The sequence below is a fragment of the Nannobrachium achirus genome (genome assembly GCF_963921795.1).
Source record: "Nannobrachium achirus genome assembly, chromosome: 6".
Lineage (NCBI taxonomy): Eukaryota > Metazoa > Chordata > Actinopteri > Myctophiformes > Myctophidae > Nannobrachium > Nannobrachium achirus.
In genome coordinates, this window is record NC_137815.1 from 18696610 (window position 1) to 18715957 (window position 19348).

At 41.5% G+C, this 19348-nt stretch overlaps 1 protein-coding gene across 3 annotated transcripts in view; it reads left to right on the top strand.

Moving 5' to 3' along the window:
• LOC308287661 (extended synaptotagmin-1-like) overlaps positions 1 to 19348 on the top strand; it is a 78136-nt gene that overhangs the window by 25684 nt on the left and 33104 nt on the right. For all 3 annotated transcript variants that reach the window (XM_080728892.1, XM_080728893.1, XM_080728894.1), the window contains exons 12-25: positions 539 to 587; positions 7042 to 7131; positions 7323 to 7421; positions 7671 to 7742; positions 8158 to 8244; positions 8737 to 8886; positions 9544 to 9657; positions 10296 to 10472; positions 11158 to 11243; positions 11392 to 11440; positions 16750 to 16839; positions 17494 to 17589; positions 18205 to 18276; positions 18909 to 18995. In XM_080728892.1, the coding sequence (XP_080585018.1) occupies positions 539 to 587; positions 7042 to 7131; positions 7323 to 7421; positions 7671 to 7742; positions 8158 to 8244; positions 8737 to 8886; positions 9544 to 9657; positions 10296 to 10472; positions 11158 to 11243; positions 11392 to 11440; positions 16750 to 16839; positions 17494 to 17589; positions 18205 to 18276; positions 18909 to 18995 (1318 nt within the window). The remainder of the gene's footprint in view (positions 1 to 538; positions 588 to 7041; positions 7132 to 7322; positions 7422 to 7670; positions 7743 to 8157; positions 8245 to 8736; positions 8887 to 9543; positions 9658 to 10295; positions 10473 to 11157; positions 11244 to 11391; positions 11441 to 16749; positions 16840 to 17493; positions 17590 to 18204; positions 18277 to 18908; positions 18996 to 19348) is intronic.

Consider the following 19348-nt stretch of genomic DNA (forward strand, 5'->3'; position numbering starts at 1 on the left):
TAAGTCCTTTTACGGTCTTTGGTATTGAATTCATGGACGTTGAGAGCAAGCTCTCTTTTTCAAGGACGCCCTGATCACAGCATATAAGATCAATACAAGCAATGAAAACAACACAACGACAAGCAGTTGAATCACAGAACATCACAGATGAAAACAGTCAGTGATTACATTGCTATGTAGTCGTGTGTCCTCAACAAGCACTTTAAATGTTTCTATTGAGACCAATCCAAGCAGTCTCAGTCCTGAAGTTTGACCCTTGTGTGTGGAGCAGAATACATGAAGGGTTATGAAGAGTTTCACTAACCTCCCCCTATAGAGCCACTCAGAGCAGCAACCATAGCTGTGGTTTCAAGTGTCACCGCGTTCGCTTGGCTCAGCGACACCGCAGTGACACGACGAAAATGCTCTATAGTTTATAAGAAACTCTTTGTTTCACCTTTATCTTTCATGTTCTCCTTATGTTCTCATGTTCTCCTCATGTTGTCAAGTTCTCATGTTCTCCTCATGTTCTCATGTTCTCCTCATGTTCTCCATGCAGGACCAAGATGGATTTGGGAATCGTGAGGAAATCAATAGTGGTGGATGATGTGAGTATGGGTATCAGCTCATTAGCATATTATTATTATTATTATTATTATAAATCAATAGTGGTGGATGATGTGAGTATGGGTATCAGCTCATTAGCATATTATTATTATTATTATTATTATTATTATTACCCACTATCGTTAAATCGGTCCACGAAGCCGAGGTCCTAGGGCTGGTGTACACGACAAATTTCCAAACCCCGCTGTGTGTTCCCTGGGGGCGTGAAAAATAAGGGGGTGGGCTCTACATGTCCTCTGGGACCCCATCTACGTATGGACACCACTTGTTCGCCCATCCGTCTTACGGATGCTTTTTTATTCCATTTTATTTGTTTTAGGGTCCTATCTTGCAGTTCAAGCCTATTTCCACAGGGTGGCAGGCTACTTTCCCAACCTACTGGAGGTGAACATGCAGGGGCGTCAATTGGGTATGGCAAGCTATGGCAGCTGCCATACCTTGGCTACAGGGGGGAAATAATTAAATGTACTTTTCATCGTGCCTGTTGCTAAGGTATGGCAACATGATTGGTGTCTTGCAAGACACCAGTCATGTTGCCATACCTTAGCCTTTCCTGAACTGACGCCGCTGTGAACATGTGTACACAGCCAGCATATTACTCAATGCCAAACTTTGCACACACACTCCTTGCCTGCCAATCCACAACCTCCACCCCTCCAGGGACCCCCAGGGCTTATCTCCCGATTAGGACACTTTCCAGCATAGTGACATGCAGAACAAACTGTCCATATAGTATGGTTTACATAAAAGTCAGTTGTCTTTCACACACACACACACACACACACACACATATATATATATATATATATATATATATATATATATATATATATATATATATATATATATATATTCATTCATTTATTTCATAAATATTTTTCATCACAATTGGGTTTGTGGGGAGCCATCCCTGCTTCAAGCTGTCACAGCACGGCACCAACACTTCAAACTAGTTAAAAAACCCAATACAGCAGATCTACAAGCACCTCACAGATCTACAAGCACCTCGCACATGCCAGGGACAGAGTAGGTTGGCCTGCATAAGCCTTGCTGTCAACACACTATACTACACCACTCAGGCCACCAAGCCAGGTGTGGTCAATTAGTGCCTTCTTTTGATCAGTGGCTTCTGCTTGATGAGTGGCACCAGTCTGTCTTTGTTCCCTGGTCAGTCAAGTTCACTGGGAGAGAATGTTTCAGATCAGTGCAAGTGTATTTGTTTTCCATTTGGACTTACTGTGTTTTGTTGGTACAGTATGCGTGCGACTAACTAATATTTCTGATAATTCCAATTTGTTTGTTGTTTAATTAGCCGGATTGTGAATGCCCTGCATTTTTCTTTCATCTTTAGAACCACACGTGTGTAACAAAACAGAGTGGTGATCATTTGGTGTGGGTGAAGAGAAGAAAAACATTTCATTAAAGGAGTAGTTCACCCCCAAAGTGACTTTTTTTCTATTGAACTCAAGTCTCCATGGCGTGAGTAATACATTGAAAAAATAAGTCATTTTGGGGGTGAACTACTCCTTGAATGTCAGTTTTGTGGTGTTTTGACTGGACACCCTGAGGATATTGCCAGATAGACAGACAGACAGACAGACAGACAGACAGACAGACAGACAGACAGACAGACAGACAGACAGAGACAGAGAATTGTAGGCCTTGCATTTATTTGACTTGGTTCCAACAGATGGCGAAAATAGCTAATCTTCAAGCTCACAATGCCTCACTGTTTGGACAAAGCGTTGAGGCGTTACATTTTGTAAAACACGGCCTTGTGAAAATAGCAGATCTACATGCTCACAACACCTCACAACGCAGGGCGGCGTGAGCATGTAGATCTGATATTTTCACAATTTCTGCCCCTAATATTTAATTTATCATTTTAAAAGTATTAAAAAGTCCTTAAATTGTCTCTTTAGAAATGTGCAGATAGCCTCTGTATACTGTTGAGTGGAAAAACAATGTTTCACATTAAGCTAAACATTTGGGACCACCCAAGATCATTTGGAGACCCCTCTAGGGGTCCCATAGTTGAACCACTGACTTATAAGGGGAGTATGGAGACCCCTCTAGGGGTCCCATAGTTGAACCACTGACTTATAAGGGGAGTATATGAGGCTGGATCCGTCTGGAACACTGCACTAGGCTCTCGCCAGCTCTGTAGCTCTCCACACTTGAACAGTTGTGTCCTTAAATTCAATTACCGTAAATCCCCAATTAATCGCCCGGTGGCAAACTGCCGCCGGGTCCCATATATCCGCCCGGGGTCTGACCCCATTTTGCGCAATAAACGCCTGTTTCAAATAAGCGCATGGTTTGTATAAGCGCCTGGGCCGTTATTTGCAATTAATATTATCCTTATTAGGTTTTATGTAAGAGCCCGGGCTATTATTTGTTTGGTTGTTTGGTATTATTTGCTATTTATTTAACTTAACTGGTCATTTATGTTGCATGGCAGTGGTGCGCTGAAAACAGCAAATCTACAAGCTCACAGCAGTGCTGTGACTGACAGCACGTTGCAACGCACCGCACTCGCTGTGCGTTGCTACGGGTCATATGTTGCATGACGGTAGTGCACCGAAAACAGCAAATCTACAAGTTCACAGCCCTGTGGACAGACACTTCTAAGCCAAATGTATATGGTCCCCAACACAGTGCGGTGCGCTACCATGACGCACAGGAGGACGCACTGTCTGTGCGTCGGGGAACAGATTGCCAAAGGACACCAAAAAAAGAGAGAGGAAAAAAAGAAAAGGAGCTGCTCTCTGAGCAGTGCGCACTGACCATCATTCATTACTGTCTAAAACGTTGCTACAATGCAAAGTTTGCGTGAGTAGGCCTACTTTAATGGCAAAACATTGTGATGGAGAAAGACTGGCCAGTGGCAATAAAGACCAGCTGGATCAGAATAAATCATTACCTACTGTTGCTGCTGCCTCTTCAGTCCGCATTTTGAAGAAGTAATCCATTATTTTGAGGTTCAAGGGGAATGCAGAAGGCTTAATAATAATGCAATACCATAATATTTTAATGTCAGAGCTGTTCAGTGGTCACGTCAGCGAGTCCAGTCTGAGCAGCTGCAGGACTTCTGCGCTAATTGGGTCGTTAACTAGATGCGTCTTTGCTGGCATGCGGTAATTGATTATTTTGGAGAAAGATTCCCTTAGTATAAATATAGTATATAGACCTATATATTTTTAAAAGGCTTTCATACACTCTTGATATTTTTTAAATGAGGTTTGGTCTAATAGATCGCAATGTGCTATTTTCTGGGTGTTCATAACAATTACCGTATTACAATAATAATAATAATAATAATAATTATATAACATTTATTATAACATTTTGATTATTACACCTATTATATAGTTTGAGAAAGAAAAAATAACCAAATAATGGCCCAGTGCTGGCCAGTGCCAATATAAATAACAGCCTGTTACCAATAGCCGCCTGGTCCCTTTTAAGCGCCCGGGGTCCGACCCCATTTTGCGAAATAAACGCCCGGGCTACTAATTGGTGATTTACGGTATAATAATTAACCCCTGTATATACGGGCAATAGTTTTACATGACTTTGTGTACACAGCCAATAGTTTTACATGAACATGTCTAGGCTTTAGTACTGTACTGCCTCGTATAGCCCAACAGAGCCCAGCACAGAACAGCACAGCCCACCAGAGCCCAATACAGCCCCCCAGAGCCCAACAGAGTCCAGCAAACCTAAGTCCAGCCCAGTCCTGCCGAGTAGGAGTATAGACCGGGGAAAGGGGGTAGTTAGATGACTCCACCAGGCCATTACTGTCCAGATCTGGCTTGAATAGGCCAGACCAGGGTAGACAGGACTGCACCAGACTCCACCAGGCTGCTCCAGCCAGCTCTGTAGATCCTTGCACATGCGATTAACCACTGTGTACACGGGCAATAGTTTTAAGTTTTACATGAACCCTCAGAGGGACACTGTGGGCTTATCAAGTGGTCCATGGCCGGTTCTCAAAGTGAGGTCGGGGGGCCCACAGTGTCCCTCTGAGGGGACACGGCACAGACCGTGTACACGAAGGGCAGGAGCAAGTGTTCAAGTCCCATAGAATCTATGGGAAATGTACACAGGCGTGTACAAAGTCACCAGTAGTTTTACATGAACCCTCAGAGGGACACTGTGGGCTTATCAAGTGGTCCATGGTCGGTTCTCAAAGTGAGGTCGGGGACCCTCAGAGGGACACTGTGGGCTTATCAAGTGGTCCATGGTCGGTCCTCAAAGTGAGGTCGGGGGACCCTCAGAGGGACACTGTGGGCTTATCAAGTGGTCCATGGTCGGTTCTCAAAGTGAGGTCGGGGGCCCACAGTGTCCCTCTGAGGGGACACGGCACAGACCGTGTACACGAAGGGCAGGAGCAAGTGTTCAAGTCCCATAGAATCTATGGGAAATGTACACAGGCGTGTACAAAGTCACCAGTAGTTTTACATGAACCCTCAGAGGGACACTGTGGGCTTATCAAGTGGTCCATGGTCGGTTCTCAAAGTGAGGTCGGGGGACCCTCAGAGGGACACTGTGGGCTTATCAAGTGGTCCATGGCCGGTTCTCAAAGTGAGGTCGGGGGGCCCACAATGTCCCTCTGAGGGGACACGGCACAGATTGTGTACACGAAGGGCAGGAGCAAGTGTTCAAGTCCCATAGAATCTATGGGAAATGTACACAGGCGTGTACAAAGTCACCAGTAGTTTTACATGAACCCTCAGAGGGACACTGTGGGCTTATCAAGTGGTCCATGGTCGGTTCTCAAAGTGAGGTCGGGGACCCTCAGAGGTACACTGTGGGCTTATCAAGTGGTCCATGGTCGGTTCTCAAAGTGAGGTCGGGGGACCCTCAGAGGGACACTGTCGGCTTATCAAGTGGTCCATGGTCTAGAAATATCCATTTAAAACTATTGGTCATGTACACACAAACTAAGGCTCCTGTACACAGTGTTTGGTCTCAATTGTGTGAGCAGCTAAAGGGCAGACAACGGCCTAGAACAACCTAATGGTGCCTATTAAGACTCTAGTACACCCTTTGGCCTCGACAAGCCTGATCATCCTACTATAGCTAGTACCCCCCTCACCAACTTTGTGCTCCCACTTGATAAGACCAGTGTCCCTCTGAGGGTCCCCCGACCTCACTTTGAGAACCGACCATGGACCACTTGATAAGCCCACGGTGTCCCTCTGAGGGTCCCTCGACCTCACTTTGAGAACCGACCATGGACCACTTGATAAGCCCACAGTGTCCCTCTGAGGGTTCATGTAAAACTACTGGTGACTTTGTACACGCCTGTGTACATTTCCCATAGATTCTATGGGACTTGAACATAGAATCTATGTTCAAGTGGTCAAGTCCCATAGAATCTATGGGAAATGTACGAAGTCGTGTACAAAGTCACCGGTTGGTCCACGAGCCATAGTTTTTTCCATTGTAGCTCCCTACAGTGTACACGACTTTGATTATTACCCTTATAAATCAATAGTAGTATATGATGTGACTATGTATCAGCTCATTAGCATATTATTATTATTATGTTATTATTATAATTATTATAAATCAATAGTAGTATATGATGTGAGTATGGGTATCAGCTCATAGCATTAACAGTTCTACTGCCAGATTTATTATTTATCTATGTGTGCTGGTGCCAGAAAAAAGTAGCTTACCTTTGCGATGTTATAGAAAATGATCTATGGATGATTTCCAAAAATAATCGTTTTCAATGAACACATACAGTATACATGTACTGTAGCCAAACTGACGGCAGGGGGAAGCGTTATGCAATGAATGGATGTGAAATGGCCCTCCCCTCTTTCCGTCGTTCAGAGCATAGATCGTTCATGCATAATCTAGATCAGGTCCACAGAGAACAGCCAGGAAGTGAATTGGACAATCCATTGATGTTTACGTGTGGAGGAGATTTGAACACCCGCGCGACCTCTCATGAGCTTACAGTCATCAAACAAGGCAAAAGGGCCGTTTGTATTGGCTTTGCGCCGCCGTCAGAATTGGGACGAGCGTTAACGTTCGAAGCGGTAAAAGAGTTAAGGAGGAAGTCAGAATGAAGCTGTAGGATTTCTGCATTGATGTTATGGCTGCAGATGCTGTGAATGCAATGACAACAAGACGTGTGTTTTTCTATATCACTGTATTTATTCCATCGGTGCACATTAAAAGACACTGTATCTCTATATGCATAAACTGTATTATAGACTCTATCATATAGATTATTATTATATCTATATGTATATGACTGTATTAAAGACTATCATATAGATTATTATTATATATATATGTATATGACTGTATTAAAGACCATCATTTAGATTATCATTATATCTATATGTATATGACTGTATTAAAGACTATCATATAGATTATCATCACATCTATATGTATATGAATCTTCCACAGTGGTTCACGCTAAAAGACACCAAATCAGGACGAGTTCATCTGAAACTGGAGTGGCTGAAACTGCTGCCTGACACCGATCGCCTGGAGGAGGTAATGATATATGTATACTGTACACACACACACACACACACACACACACACACACACACACACACACACACACACACACACACACACACACACACGTACGGTATACGCATATACATATAATTTCTCCTATGTGTTCCAGGTTCTTCAGAAGAACCTCAGTGTGACCTTCTAGTGTCTCCTCTGTGTTTCAGGTTCTACAGAAGAACGCCAGTGTGACCTCCAGTCAGACGGCTGACCCTCCCTCTGCAGCCATCCTGGTGGTCTATCTGGACAAGGCTGAGTCTCTTCCTGTGAGTCACACAAATACCCCCCCCCCCCCCCCAACCCCCTGTTCTTTCATATTTTAGGAAATGACTTTACTGTAAAGAACTCCATGGGTTATTAACCCCCCTCCCATCTGTTGGGGGGGGTGGGTGGGTGTAGAGCTAAAAGTGGAATCCGTGTGTGTGTGTGTGTGTGTGTGTGTGTGTGTGTGTGTGTGTGTGTGTGTGTGTGTGTGTGTGTGTGTGTGTGTGTGTGTGTGTGTGTGTGCCTTTCAGATGAAGAAGGGAAATAAGGAGCCTAACCCCATGGTGCAGCTGTCTGTTCAGGACATTACTAAGGAGAGCAAGGTGCGTTTGAATCAATGTTACATAAGATTAATAAGGTGCGTTTGAATCAGTGTTACGTAAGATTAATAAGGTGCGCTTGAATCAATGTTACATAAGATTAATAAGGTGCGTTTGAATCAATGTTACATAAAATTAATAAGGTGTGTTTGAATCAGTGTTACATATCAGTGCACATTATCTATTATTATAATATGTCTAACTATGTCTAACTATGTCTAACTATTTTTAACTATGTCTAACTATGTCTAACTATTTCTAACTATGTCTAAATATGTGTAACTATTTATAACCATGTCTAACTATGTGTAATTATTTCTAACTATGTCTAACTATGTGTAACTATTTCTAACTATGTCTAACTATGTGTAACTATTTATAACTACAGTATGTGTAACTATGTGTAACTCCACCACAGACCTGTTGGACGACAGTGGATCCATCCTGGGAGGAGGCCTTCACCTTCTTCATCCAAGACCCTCGCAAGCAAGATATAGATCTGCAGGTAGATATACAAGACCTAAAATAAACTAAAAGCATAACAGGGATAGAAATATAACATACTCAAATACACAGAGTCGCATGCAATACACCTCCACACTCCATTTTCACATACTTTTAACTACATAAAAACATACATAGGTAAATTTGCATGTATATATCTCTATATAATATAAATGTTTTAATGTTGTCTCCTACAGATAAAGGACATGGACAGGGTCCAGATATAGTTTTAATAGTTTAATATAGTTTTAATATAAATGTTTTAATTTTGTCTCCTCCAGATAAAGGACATGGACAGGGTCCAGATATATTTTTAATAGTTTAATATAGTTTTAATATAAATGTGTTAATAACCATGTCTCCTCTAGATAAAGGACATGGACAGGGTCCAGTCTCTGGGCAGTCTGTCCATCCGCATGTCCAGATATAGTTTTAATAGTTTAATATAGTTTAATATAGTTTAATATAAATGTTTTAATGCTGTCTCCTCTAGATAAAGGACATGGACAGGGTGCAGACCCTGGGCAGTCTGTCCATCCCTATGGCCCGCCTGCTGACCAGTCCCTCTCTGACTCTGGACCAGTGGTTCCAACTGGACCAGGCTGGACCCGCCAGCAGAGTCTACATCAAGACTGTTCTGAGGGTAAATATTATTATTAAATATTATTATTAAATATTATTATTACAATATGTCTACATTAAGACTGTTCTCAGGGTAATTATTAATAACACAGACTGTTGATGTTTAATGGCTGTCCACACCAAGAAGTATAACTAACTACGATAATAATATGATGAATACCAAAACGGTCGCCCCAAAACACAGTTGCTCTGGGGAACATCTGGTGGTGTTCACTTGGTATTCCTAACCTTAACCTCAGTAAAATTATTTCTAAACCTAACCTTATTCCTAACCTTAACCTCAGTAAAACTATGTCTAACCCTAACCTTATTCCTAGCCTTATTCTCAGTAACACAAATAAAATAATCCAAGGACCATGGAGTCTTCTGGTTACTGACATGGTGATGATTCTATTATGTGAATGTGACTGTAAACTAACAGGTGGATTTTGATTGGCTGTCAGTGTTTGGGTCATCACATTGATCTGTACTGTCTGGACGTCCATTTATCTTTTTAAATCCATCACTACTGTCCTTGTGTGGAAATGTGCGCTCAACTCACTGGTTTGCCATCTTGTCGTTTGTTTATTCGATGCACTCTGTGCGATGTCGTTGGAAAATCCAGTTGGTTTCCACACCATGGTAGGTTTTAACTCTCTTCATGTCCATAACATGCTAGGTTCTATGGCTGGATGAGGAGAAGATCTCTGCCTCTGTGTCCAGTCAGCTGGAGGCTGGACTGTCCAAACAGCTTCCCCAGCAGACACACCCTCACCCCAGCTTCGCCACAGAGGTAGGATGGTGTATGTTGGACTGACACACAGACACATTTGATTGATTGATTGAAGACTTTATTAGAAGTTTGCATAGAAAAAGGTACAGTTCAACAAAAAATAAGCAGAACTACTCTGCATCAAGAGTTTTATTGGGTCTGTCCTACAATTACGTCATGGAGTGCGGGGAATTGTTTTGGGTTAAAACGGATTCCGATTCAGCTCATCAATGAAAGGGTTAACTACATGGTGCCATTGACGTCCCTCTTACTGTAAATACAGTAAAACTGTTATGACTTAATGTACGTCTGGGCTGTCCATTGTGCATCGGTAATGTCCACATTACGCACGTTCCATAGAAGCTCCTCCATAGAAATCCATTGATCTTGCAATAAAGAGACTTTGTTTACTCGAAAAAATACATTTTGATCCCAAGGCTGGCATGTTTCATGCTAAAAATGCACTCGCATGGGGGCCGCCATGACACTTTCATGTCAACACACTGTCCCGTGACTAGATGGGGTAAAAAAAAAAAACGCAAATTCCCGCCCGGCCCTTCAAAATAAGCCTATGGAGGAAGCGGCGCGGCAGCAAAGACAATTCATCCCTTCAAAGTAAGACGCAGCAAAAGTGTTAATCAGTGTGTTTCATTACCAAGGGTCTCCTGAGGATCCATCTCATGGCCGGTCAGAACATGGTCCCTAAAGACAACCTGATGGGAGGGATGGTCCGAGGGAAGAGCGACCCGTACGTCATCATCAACATCGGAGGGGAGACCTTCACTAGTCATGTGATCAAGTCCAACCTCAACCCCGTCTGGAACGAGATGTATGAGGTCAGTCACACTGGGGGTCCTTGAGGGGGTTCCAGGGGGTCCCTAGCAGTAGTTAACAGACTGCCATAGATGTATGAGGTCAGTCACACTGGGTATCGTTATCACGTTCCTGGACGTGTTAGACATCCCATGTTTTAAAGTACAACTTTGTTCTTTTACAACAAGGGTTCATATTTTAGATTGTAATTAGAGAAAAGAAAAGATGAGTGTTCAAATGTTTTCATTTACTGCTTCCTATCGTTTTAGTGATTTTAATGATTTTGATTTCAGTGTGTGGGGGTATGCGTATTGCGTACACATGCTAAATATGTCCGCAATCTTTCATGGGCAGATGTGACTGTTACTGTAAATAGTAATAAAGAAATCACTGGCTTATTGTGTCTAAAAAGACACATTTTGCTACTTGTACGCATGCCCCCGCCCACTGAAATAATAATCGCTAAACTCGCTAAAACATAGAAATAGAAAGCAGTAAATGAAAATACAAATTAACACTCATGTTATCCTTTCTCTAATTAAAATCTAAAATGTTAACCCTTGTTGTAAAAAAAAATACAAAGTTGTTTAATACAGCATCATAACAATCATTTTAACCATTTTACCCATTTTATCCATATTGTTGTTTGTCTGTCTGTCTGTCTGTCTGTCTGTCTGTCTGTCTGTCTGTCTGTCTGTCTGTCCCCAGGTTGTTCTAACAGACCTGCCTGGTCAGGAGCTGCAGCTGGAGGTGTTGGACAAAGACATGGACATGAAGGATGACTTCATGGGCAGGTAGGGACATGGAGATGGTAGGACAGAGACATGGACATGGTAGGACAGAGACATGGAGTTGGTAGGACAAAGACATGGACATGAAGACGTAGGACAGAGACATGAAGATGCTTTAATTTCTAATTAAATCATGTCAACATGTCTGCAGGTTGAAGATCAGTCTGAAAGACATCATCTCCTCCCAGTACACTGACCAGGTGAGAACTGTTTACTATTTACTATTCACTATTTACTATGTAGGCATTTATCAGAGAACTCTTTATCCAGAGTCACACAGTAAACATTTGTCAATTTACAATTTAAGGCCTGTAAATTAAGGACTTTGACCCAAACCGAACCTTTCGGTCAAAAGGTCCGGTTCGACTACAAAATGATGTCACTCGCAACTTCTGAATCATCTGAGTGAACGGGTGGCGTTGTAGGGGTTGATCACGTTTTGGAGGTATGGAGTAGGCCTGTGACGATTCACTTACCTCCCGATTCGATTCGATTTCGATTCATAGGGTGACGATTCGATTATATCACGATGATTGCGTTTTCCTGCGATTTGCGATTCGAATCACGATTATTGCGAACTTTCCTGAAAAATTACAGCTTTTTTCATATTGAAACATTTTAAAACAATTCTAAACAATATAAAACATTAAAAGTTGAATCATATACTTCAAATCAATGCAGCCAAATAAAGTCAGACAATCTTTCTGACATTTATTTCAGCCAAAGTGCCAGTGGTACAACATTACAACAACATGTTCCTGGTCAAGATGCCAGAAAACACAGAACAAAAAAAAATAAAAATCGCTGTGTTGCAGGCCTACAGCACTGTGCTAGCTTTAGCCATAACATGACATCCTCATGACCTAAAACTGTTCCTTTAGGACCTGTACTTACTCTGACTGAAAGTGGTTATTTCACCTTCAGGTTAATTATTATTATTATTTTTTTTTTATAAATAAATAAAATTGGGAAAATCGATTAATTGAATCGCCGGCATTAACATCACGATAATATAGTAAATCGATTTTTTGGCTCAGGCCTAATATGGAGGAGCCGTACCTTTGGCTGCTTTGAAGGTCAGCATCAGTGTTTTGTATTCTGTGCGAGCCGCAACAGGGAGCCAGTGGAGGGAGCGGAGAATGAGGGAGACATATGAGAATTTGTGTCTGGTTGAAGACCAGTCGTGCCGCGGAGAACTCTTCATCCACAGTGACTTACAGTTAACATTTATCATAGAACTCTTTATCCTCAGTGACATTAAGCAAGGAATCCATCTCGGTTCGTCCAGCTCAGAGCAGAATCACTACTAACTTAATTCAGAGAGAATAAAGGGATTTATGAAGGATTTCTATCTCCATCTCCATGGGGGAGAGGAGAGTGTCTATTTTTAGTAAAGAGGTTTTTGGAGTACACACACAAGCTATATAATAACAAGCTGTATAAATAGCTGATCTACAAGCTCACAACGTGCTGATGTAGATGGGCTATTTGAAATAGGAAAAAAAAGGCAAATAAGTTTAGGGATAAGGGTTAAGGCATGACGAAAAGAATCCTTATTTTAGTCGACCTCATAATAGCGGAGCGGTTAAGTGCTACGATCTTTCAATTTATGATAAAAGCGTGAAAATTGGCATGAGCAATCTCCATGGGTCACTTGACAAGAAAGTTGTCCGAGGCAATTGAAATTTCAATATGGCGGCCGTTTTTCAAGATGGCCGACACCTTAGTGCAGCATTTAAGTAATATAATGGTTTATTTGGTGATACAGGCATGAAAATTGGCATGAGCAGTCTCTGTGGGTCACTTGACAATAAGCCACCCACAGCTACTTGACATTTCAATATGGCAGCCATTTTTCAAGATGGCCACCACCTTAGAGGAGCAGTTAAGTGATATAAGGGTTTATTTGGCGATACAAGCATGAAAATTGCTATGAGCTGTCTGAAAGGCTCATTTGACAAAAAATCGCCCACAGCCACTTGAAATTTCAAGATGGCGGAATTTTTTTTAAGATTGCCACCACCTAAATGGAGCATTAAGCAATATTTTAATTGTTTAGTTAAGTGACACAAGCATGCAGATTGATATGAGCAGTCTTTATGACAAGAAATCACTTCCAGCCACTTGAAATTTCAATTTTCAAGATGGCCCCCTGGATCCTCAAAAGATACATTTTCTCATAGAAATGTATGTATTTTTCATTAAGGATGATTTGATGTCATTTTAGATTATGTTAAATAACAACTTTTAACACATCAAAATACAACTGTGTTGATGATAGATTAGAAAAGTGTGAATATCTGCACTACCAGGGCACACTGGTGATATATCACTGCTTTTAAACTCAGAATGGGGTTCAATGTCAGCGAATTGAAAGTTAGTATTCTAAATGCTGTCTAATTTACCCCAAAACAGTTAGATAGCTGCACCTGAATTGACAGGTTGTGCCAGTGCGGGAGAGACAAGCCAAGGTTAATGGGGTTTTAGTTAACCGGATGGTGTAGATCACACAGGATTTAAATGGCATTGGAAGAACGACTGGACTAAGTGTAGGGTTAAGGCATGAACTTAGTTGTATCCCATACATCAAAGTGCTTGGTAAAAGGTGGTAAAAGTATAAACCCTAAGCCTCTGCTAAGACATGGCAGAAGTCATCATAACAGTTGAGAAAACTAACTGGGACAGATGTTTCATTTGTCAGCAGGTCACCAATTAAAAACTAATTCAGCCAAGTTTATTCAGCAGAGAGCATGATGGTACTGGTTATGATCTCATTGCAAGAAATGTTCCATTATTTCATAACAAAATAACATTGCATGGATGCACCTGGGACGTATCCTCAGTGATGTAGCCCCAAGCTCATCAGTGTTTCAGGTCTCGCAACATCATGCCCCTCACTTGGGTGACCCAGCCGGGGTTGATCAAGTCCCGACTTATGTCCCAGTAGCTACCCACAATCAGTCTTATTAGGGAAAGACCTAATTCAGTCCACCGCTCCGGAACTACTCTGCCGAGACTGGGAGAGTCAATCTGGCGCATGGAGGGACTAGGCTGAGTGACTAGGCCCCTTCTATGTCTCACCAGGTCCAGGACCTGTGCGTTGCACCAGACTCCAGCCCCAGATATTTCACTCAGGAGTGGTAGATTCTTGAGCTACAATGGTACAGCAGGCTCCACCTGGCCCAACGGTGGTGCGGCATGCAGGCTCCACTTGCGGCTTGAATGGCCCTCCTAAAGGCCTAACCGTGGGTTTGTTGGCTGGGGCGCTAACCCAACCTGCTCCCGGATGCTGTCTACATTCTGGCTGTCACCCGTCTCTCCGGTGGTCACCAGACTATTCCTGGTTGTCACATAGTCTATTCTATGAGTCACTATAAATACAATCAATGCTCTGCCTATCTTACTTAGTTCAACCCGACTAGATGAAGGTGATGCCATAGAAAGCACATTGACAAAGACGCAGGGCAAAATATCATTAAAGCTGTAAACTTAAGTTCAACAACACAGAGCTGGAAAGGGCCCAAAAGAGAGCATCTACTGCTGCTGAAGACACCAAAGATACCAAAGATATCCATGTCAAGAGGCCAAGAAGATCCCAGCCCTCAAAAGCTTTGTGCTTTATCTGTGAAGATGAGAGTGCAAAGTCCCCCTTACAGGACGCAATGACAATGAAACTTAATTAAAGTTAAAATGATTGTGCCAGGAATCTAAGCGACAAGAAGCTCCTTGCAAGGCTTATCATTGCGTCCTGTAAGGGGGACGTTGCACTCTCATCTTCACAGATGAAGCACAAAGCTTTTGAGGACTGGGATCTTCTTGGCCTCTTGACAAGGATATCTTTGGTATCTTCGGTGTTTTCAGCAGCAGTAGTTTATCCTTTTACCAACTTTTACCAAGCACTTTGATGTATGGGATACAACTAAGTTCATGCCTTAACCCTACACTTGGTCCGATCGTTCATCCGATGCCATTTAAATCCTGTGTGATCTGTACACCATCCAGTTTGTGCCCTGGTAGTGCAGATATTCACTCTTTTCTAATCTGTCTATGATCAACACAGTTGTATTTTTGTGTTAAAAGTTGTTCTTTAGCATTTTGATCTTTTGAGGATCCAGGGGGCAGCCATCTTGGAAATAGAAATGTCAAGTGGCTGGAAGTGATTTCCTGTCATAGAGACTGATCATAACAATGTGCATGCTTGTGTCACTAACTAAACAATTGTATTGCTTAATGCTACATTTAGGTATTGGCAATCTTAAAAAAATGTCCGCCATCTTGAAATTTAAAGTGGTTGTGGGCATTTTCTTGTCAAATGAGCTTTTGAGACAGCTCATGGCAATTTTCATGCTTGTATCACCAAATAAACCATTATCACTTAACTGCTCCACTAAGGTGTTGGCCATCTTGAAAAATGGCCGCCATCTTGAACTTTCAATTAGCTGTGGGTAGCTTATTGTCAAGTGACCCAAAGAGACTGCTCATGCCAATTTTCATGCTTGTATCATCAAATAAACCCTTATATCACTTAATTGCTTCACTACGGAGTTGGCCATCTTGAAAAATGGCCGCCATCTTGAAATTTCAATTGCCTCGGACAATTTTCTTGTCAAGTGATCCATGGAGACTGCTCATGCCAATTTTCACACTTTTATCATGAACTGAAAGATTCTGATGAAAAAAAGCAGTTAGCCGCTCCACTATAAAGATTACTAAGAGTCTTAACAGTATTGATGCCATAGTTTTGCACCTTTTCTGTTTTGTATGTGTCTATGGAGTTAACATTACTCTAATAGATCTTCAGGAGTGATGTTCAATTATGTCTTCTCTGTGTATTTTTGGTTACTTCCTGAAAGAGTCAAAAGGCCAGATAAAAAAGCAAAAAAACAACAACACAGATTTAATGACATCATAAACTCATCCCCTCCCCTTTTACCATTCACCCAACACTGTGGGTGTGGCTAACTTCAGCTGGGTCACCACCCACCATGACAACCAGGCATACCTAATGAACTGGTGGGTGTGGCCACATAAAAACATCATTCTAACAGAAAGAATCTTCCTCCTAGTATAATCATAATATACCTGATCATCATGTTCTTGGGGTTCATCTTTAAGAACCAATGTGGTTCGGGAAGTCAGTCTGTTGTCAGGTTGTCTTGTTCTGGGAACAAAGCCAGCAGTTCCTGCTTTTAAACATCTGTCTTTTTTTATACTTTGCTATTGAATAAATAGCAGATCTACAAACTGATTATAACACTATTACATTCTGTTTTCATTTGTATACAACAATAACTATTATGTTTTCAGTGATACAACCTGAATGATGATAACTATTATACCTTAATCATAGGAGTGGTGATAATTATTATATTTTAATCGTGTTTAGTGGTATACAATAATAACTATTATGTTTACAGTGGTACAACCTGAACGATGATAATTATTAATAACTATTGTATTTTCAGTGGTACAACCTGAATGATAGTAATTATTTTAATGATATTTACAGTGGTACAACCTGAATGATGTAAAGTCTGGTCGGCTTCATCTGGTTCTGGAATGGATCCCCAAGTCCTCCCAGCCAGAGGGTCTGGACCAGGTTGGAGCTTTGTTATTTATATATTATATTATATTATATTATATTATATTATATTATATTATATTATATTATATTATATTATATTATATTATATTATATTGTGGGCTTGCCTGAAAGGCGAGAACACAATGTTATCTTCATTATTTATTTATCTATCAAGTTCCGCCCGACAGGATGGATGGAGTAGAAAGGCAGGGCCCTTAGCCAATGAGGTGCAATTGGAAATAGGTGGAAAAACATCTGGGAGTGGTGTTAGCTGGAGTATTGGTTGAGCTTCACATGACAGTTAGCACGCTGCAGAATATAGTCACGTTGGTAAACATAAGAAATGAAGGAAAAACAACAATTTATTTTTTGTTTTTATTTTAGTATTTTTTTAAAAAAATCATTTCTTTACGAGCGAGCCCACACTGTTTCGTAGGAACTGTACTTCTAGTTATTATACATTATTGTATATATTTATATGGTGTCTGTGGGTTCAGGTTCTAGTACAGTAATGTCTCATTAATGAAGTCATAATCATTCAGTATTATTCATTCATACCAGTGTCTCATTAGCATATAGTACATACAGTAATGCATCATTCAGTTATTATTAATATTGAATAATATAATAATATATAATATATTAATATGGGTGTGTCTTTGGGTACAGGTTCTGCACTTCCTGTCCAGACAGTCCTACCAGAACAAGGCGGTTCCCTCTGCAGGCCTACTGTTTGTTTATGTGGAGCGAGCTGACAGCCTACCGGTGAGTTAGTATCTATGATAGACAAACAGCCTACCGGTGAGTTAGTATCTATGATAGACAGATAGCCTACCGGTGGTGAGTTAGTATCTATGATAGACAGACAGCCTACCCGTGAGTTAGTATCTATGACAGACAGACAGCCTACCCGTGCGTTATCTATGATAGAGAGACAGACAGACACTGGCGTAGGGACCCCCCGCCAGGCCCCAATGCAAGCTTTTCACTCGTGCCCACCAAATAAATCAGACATCAGTTTCAGAGCCATGCTGTGAACTATACCGGACGGTAAACACCCTGACGACAGCAGTCACTCACAGCTGAGGATGAGAGATTCCTCATGGCCCGCGCTACAATGAAAAACAGGAAACAGCTGGCCTCAAGCAACTGATCTGATTGGGAAATCACGTAGCACTCGTCTAGAGGGGCAATACAGTTTCCTCTCAATCCGGTGGGCATTTCAAAATAAAGGTTTTTGTGCCTCCTCCCCCTCCGGGCCCTAATGCGACTGCATTGCTACGTGCCTGCAGACAGCCTACTAGTGAGTTGTTAAACTATTATCATTCTAATTTTTATTTTATCTCTCTCTATCTCTGTTTTATGTCTCTCTGTCCACAGTTGAAGACCAGTGGAAAGGAGCCAAAAGTTGGAGCAGAACTTATTCTGAGCAAAACCTCACACAAAACCACCGTAAGAACCTTTTTTATCATGATGTTACCGTTATTGTAACTGTAAAGCTACAGTAATAACATTTTAGCATGATGTTACTGTAACTGTAAATACACTAAAACCACCGTAAGAACCTTTTTAACATGATGCTACTGCTACTGTTGCTACACTCAGACCTCTAGTCCCCCTGTATGAATACAGGGGTCTGTATTCATAGCAAAAATATCTGATCTACAAGTTCGGTGAGACTGTAAATTGTCTATTTTTGTCAACCTATATGATTAGCTTAATGTGCAACATTGTTTTCTCTCACTCAACAGTAAACAAACCAACATACTATATAGGTGAATACAGGGTGTCTGCATTCATATGTATTTATTTTATTTATTTTTAATTGTCAATTTCATGACTTCTAAACAGCTTTTTAACACCAAATTGGCCAAACTGTCAATTACATCAGAAAGAGGCACACATTGTGAAAATAGCCAAACTACAAGCACTGCGAGGTGTTGATCTGGGGTCCCCAGTTAGGAGTTATTAACCCCCCCCCCCCCCCCCCCACACACTCATTAACATATTTAACCCCTCCCTCTCTATTCAAGGTGTGTGATAGGACCAGGACATTAACATATTTAACCTCTCCCTCTCTGAAGGTGTGTGATAGGACCAGGTCCCCTCAGTGGAACGAGGCCTTCTGCTTCCTGGTTCGTGACCCCAGAGAAGACATGTTGATCGTTAAGGTAACCATGACAACACAGCATTAATTAACCCCTCATCCCAACACATCATAACCACTTCAAGTCTTTGTTTTGTTTTATCATTGATGTGAAAATGAAATTGTACTTGGAACGTGATGTGCACACTGCACATGAGGCCAGCCTCAGTGTCATTTGGAGAATTAATAAAGGTTTGAATGAATGAATGACTGACTGGCTGACTGACTGACTGACTGACTGACTGACTGACTGACTGACTGACTGACTGACTGACTGAGCAGCAACAGCGTTACCTCAGACTCATAGTGCATGTTCCATCATCACCAGTTGTGTGACAGCTAGGCTCTCCCATTGGTTCTGTGTGTATCCTATCACCA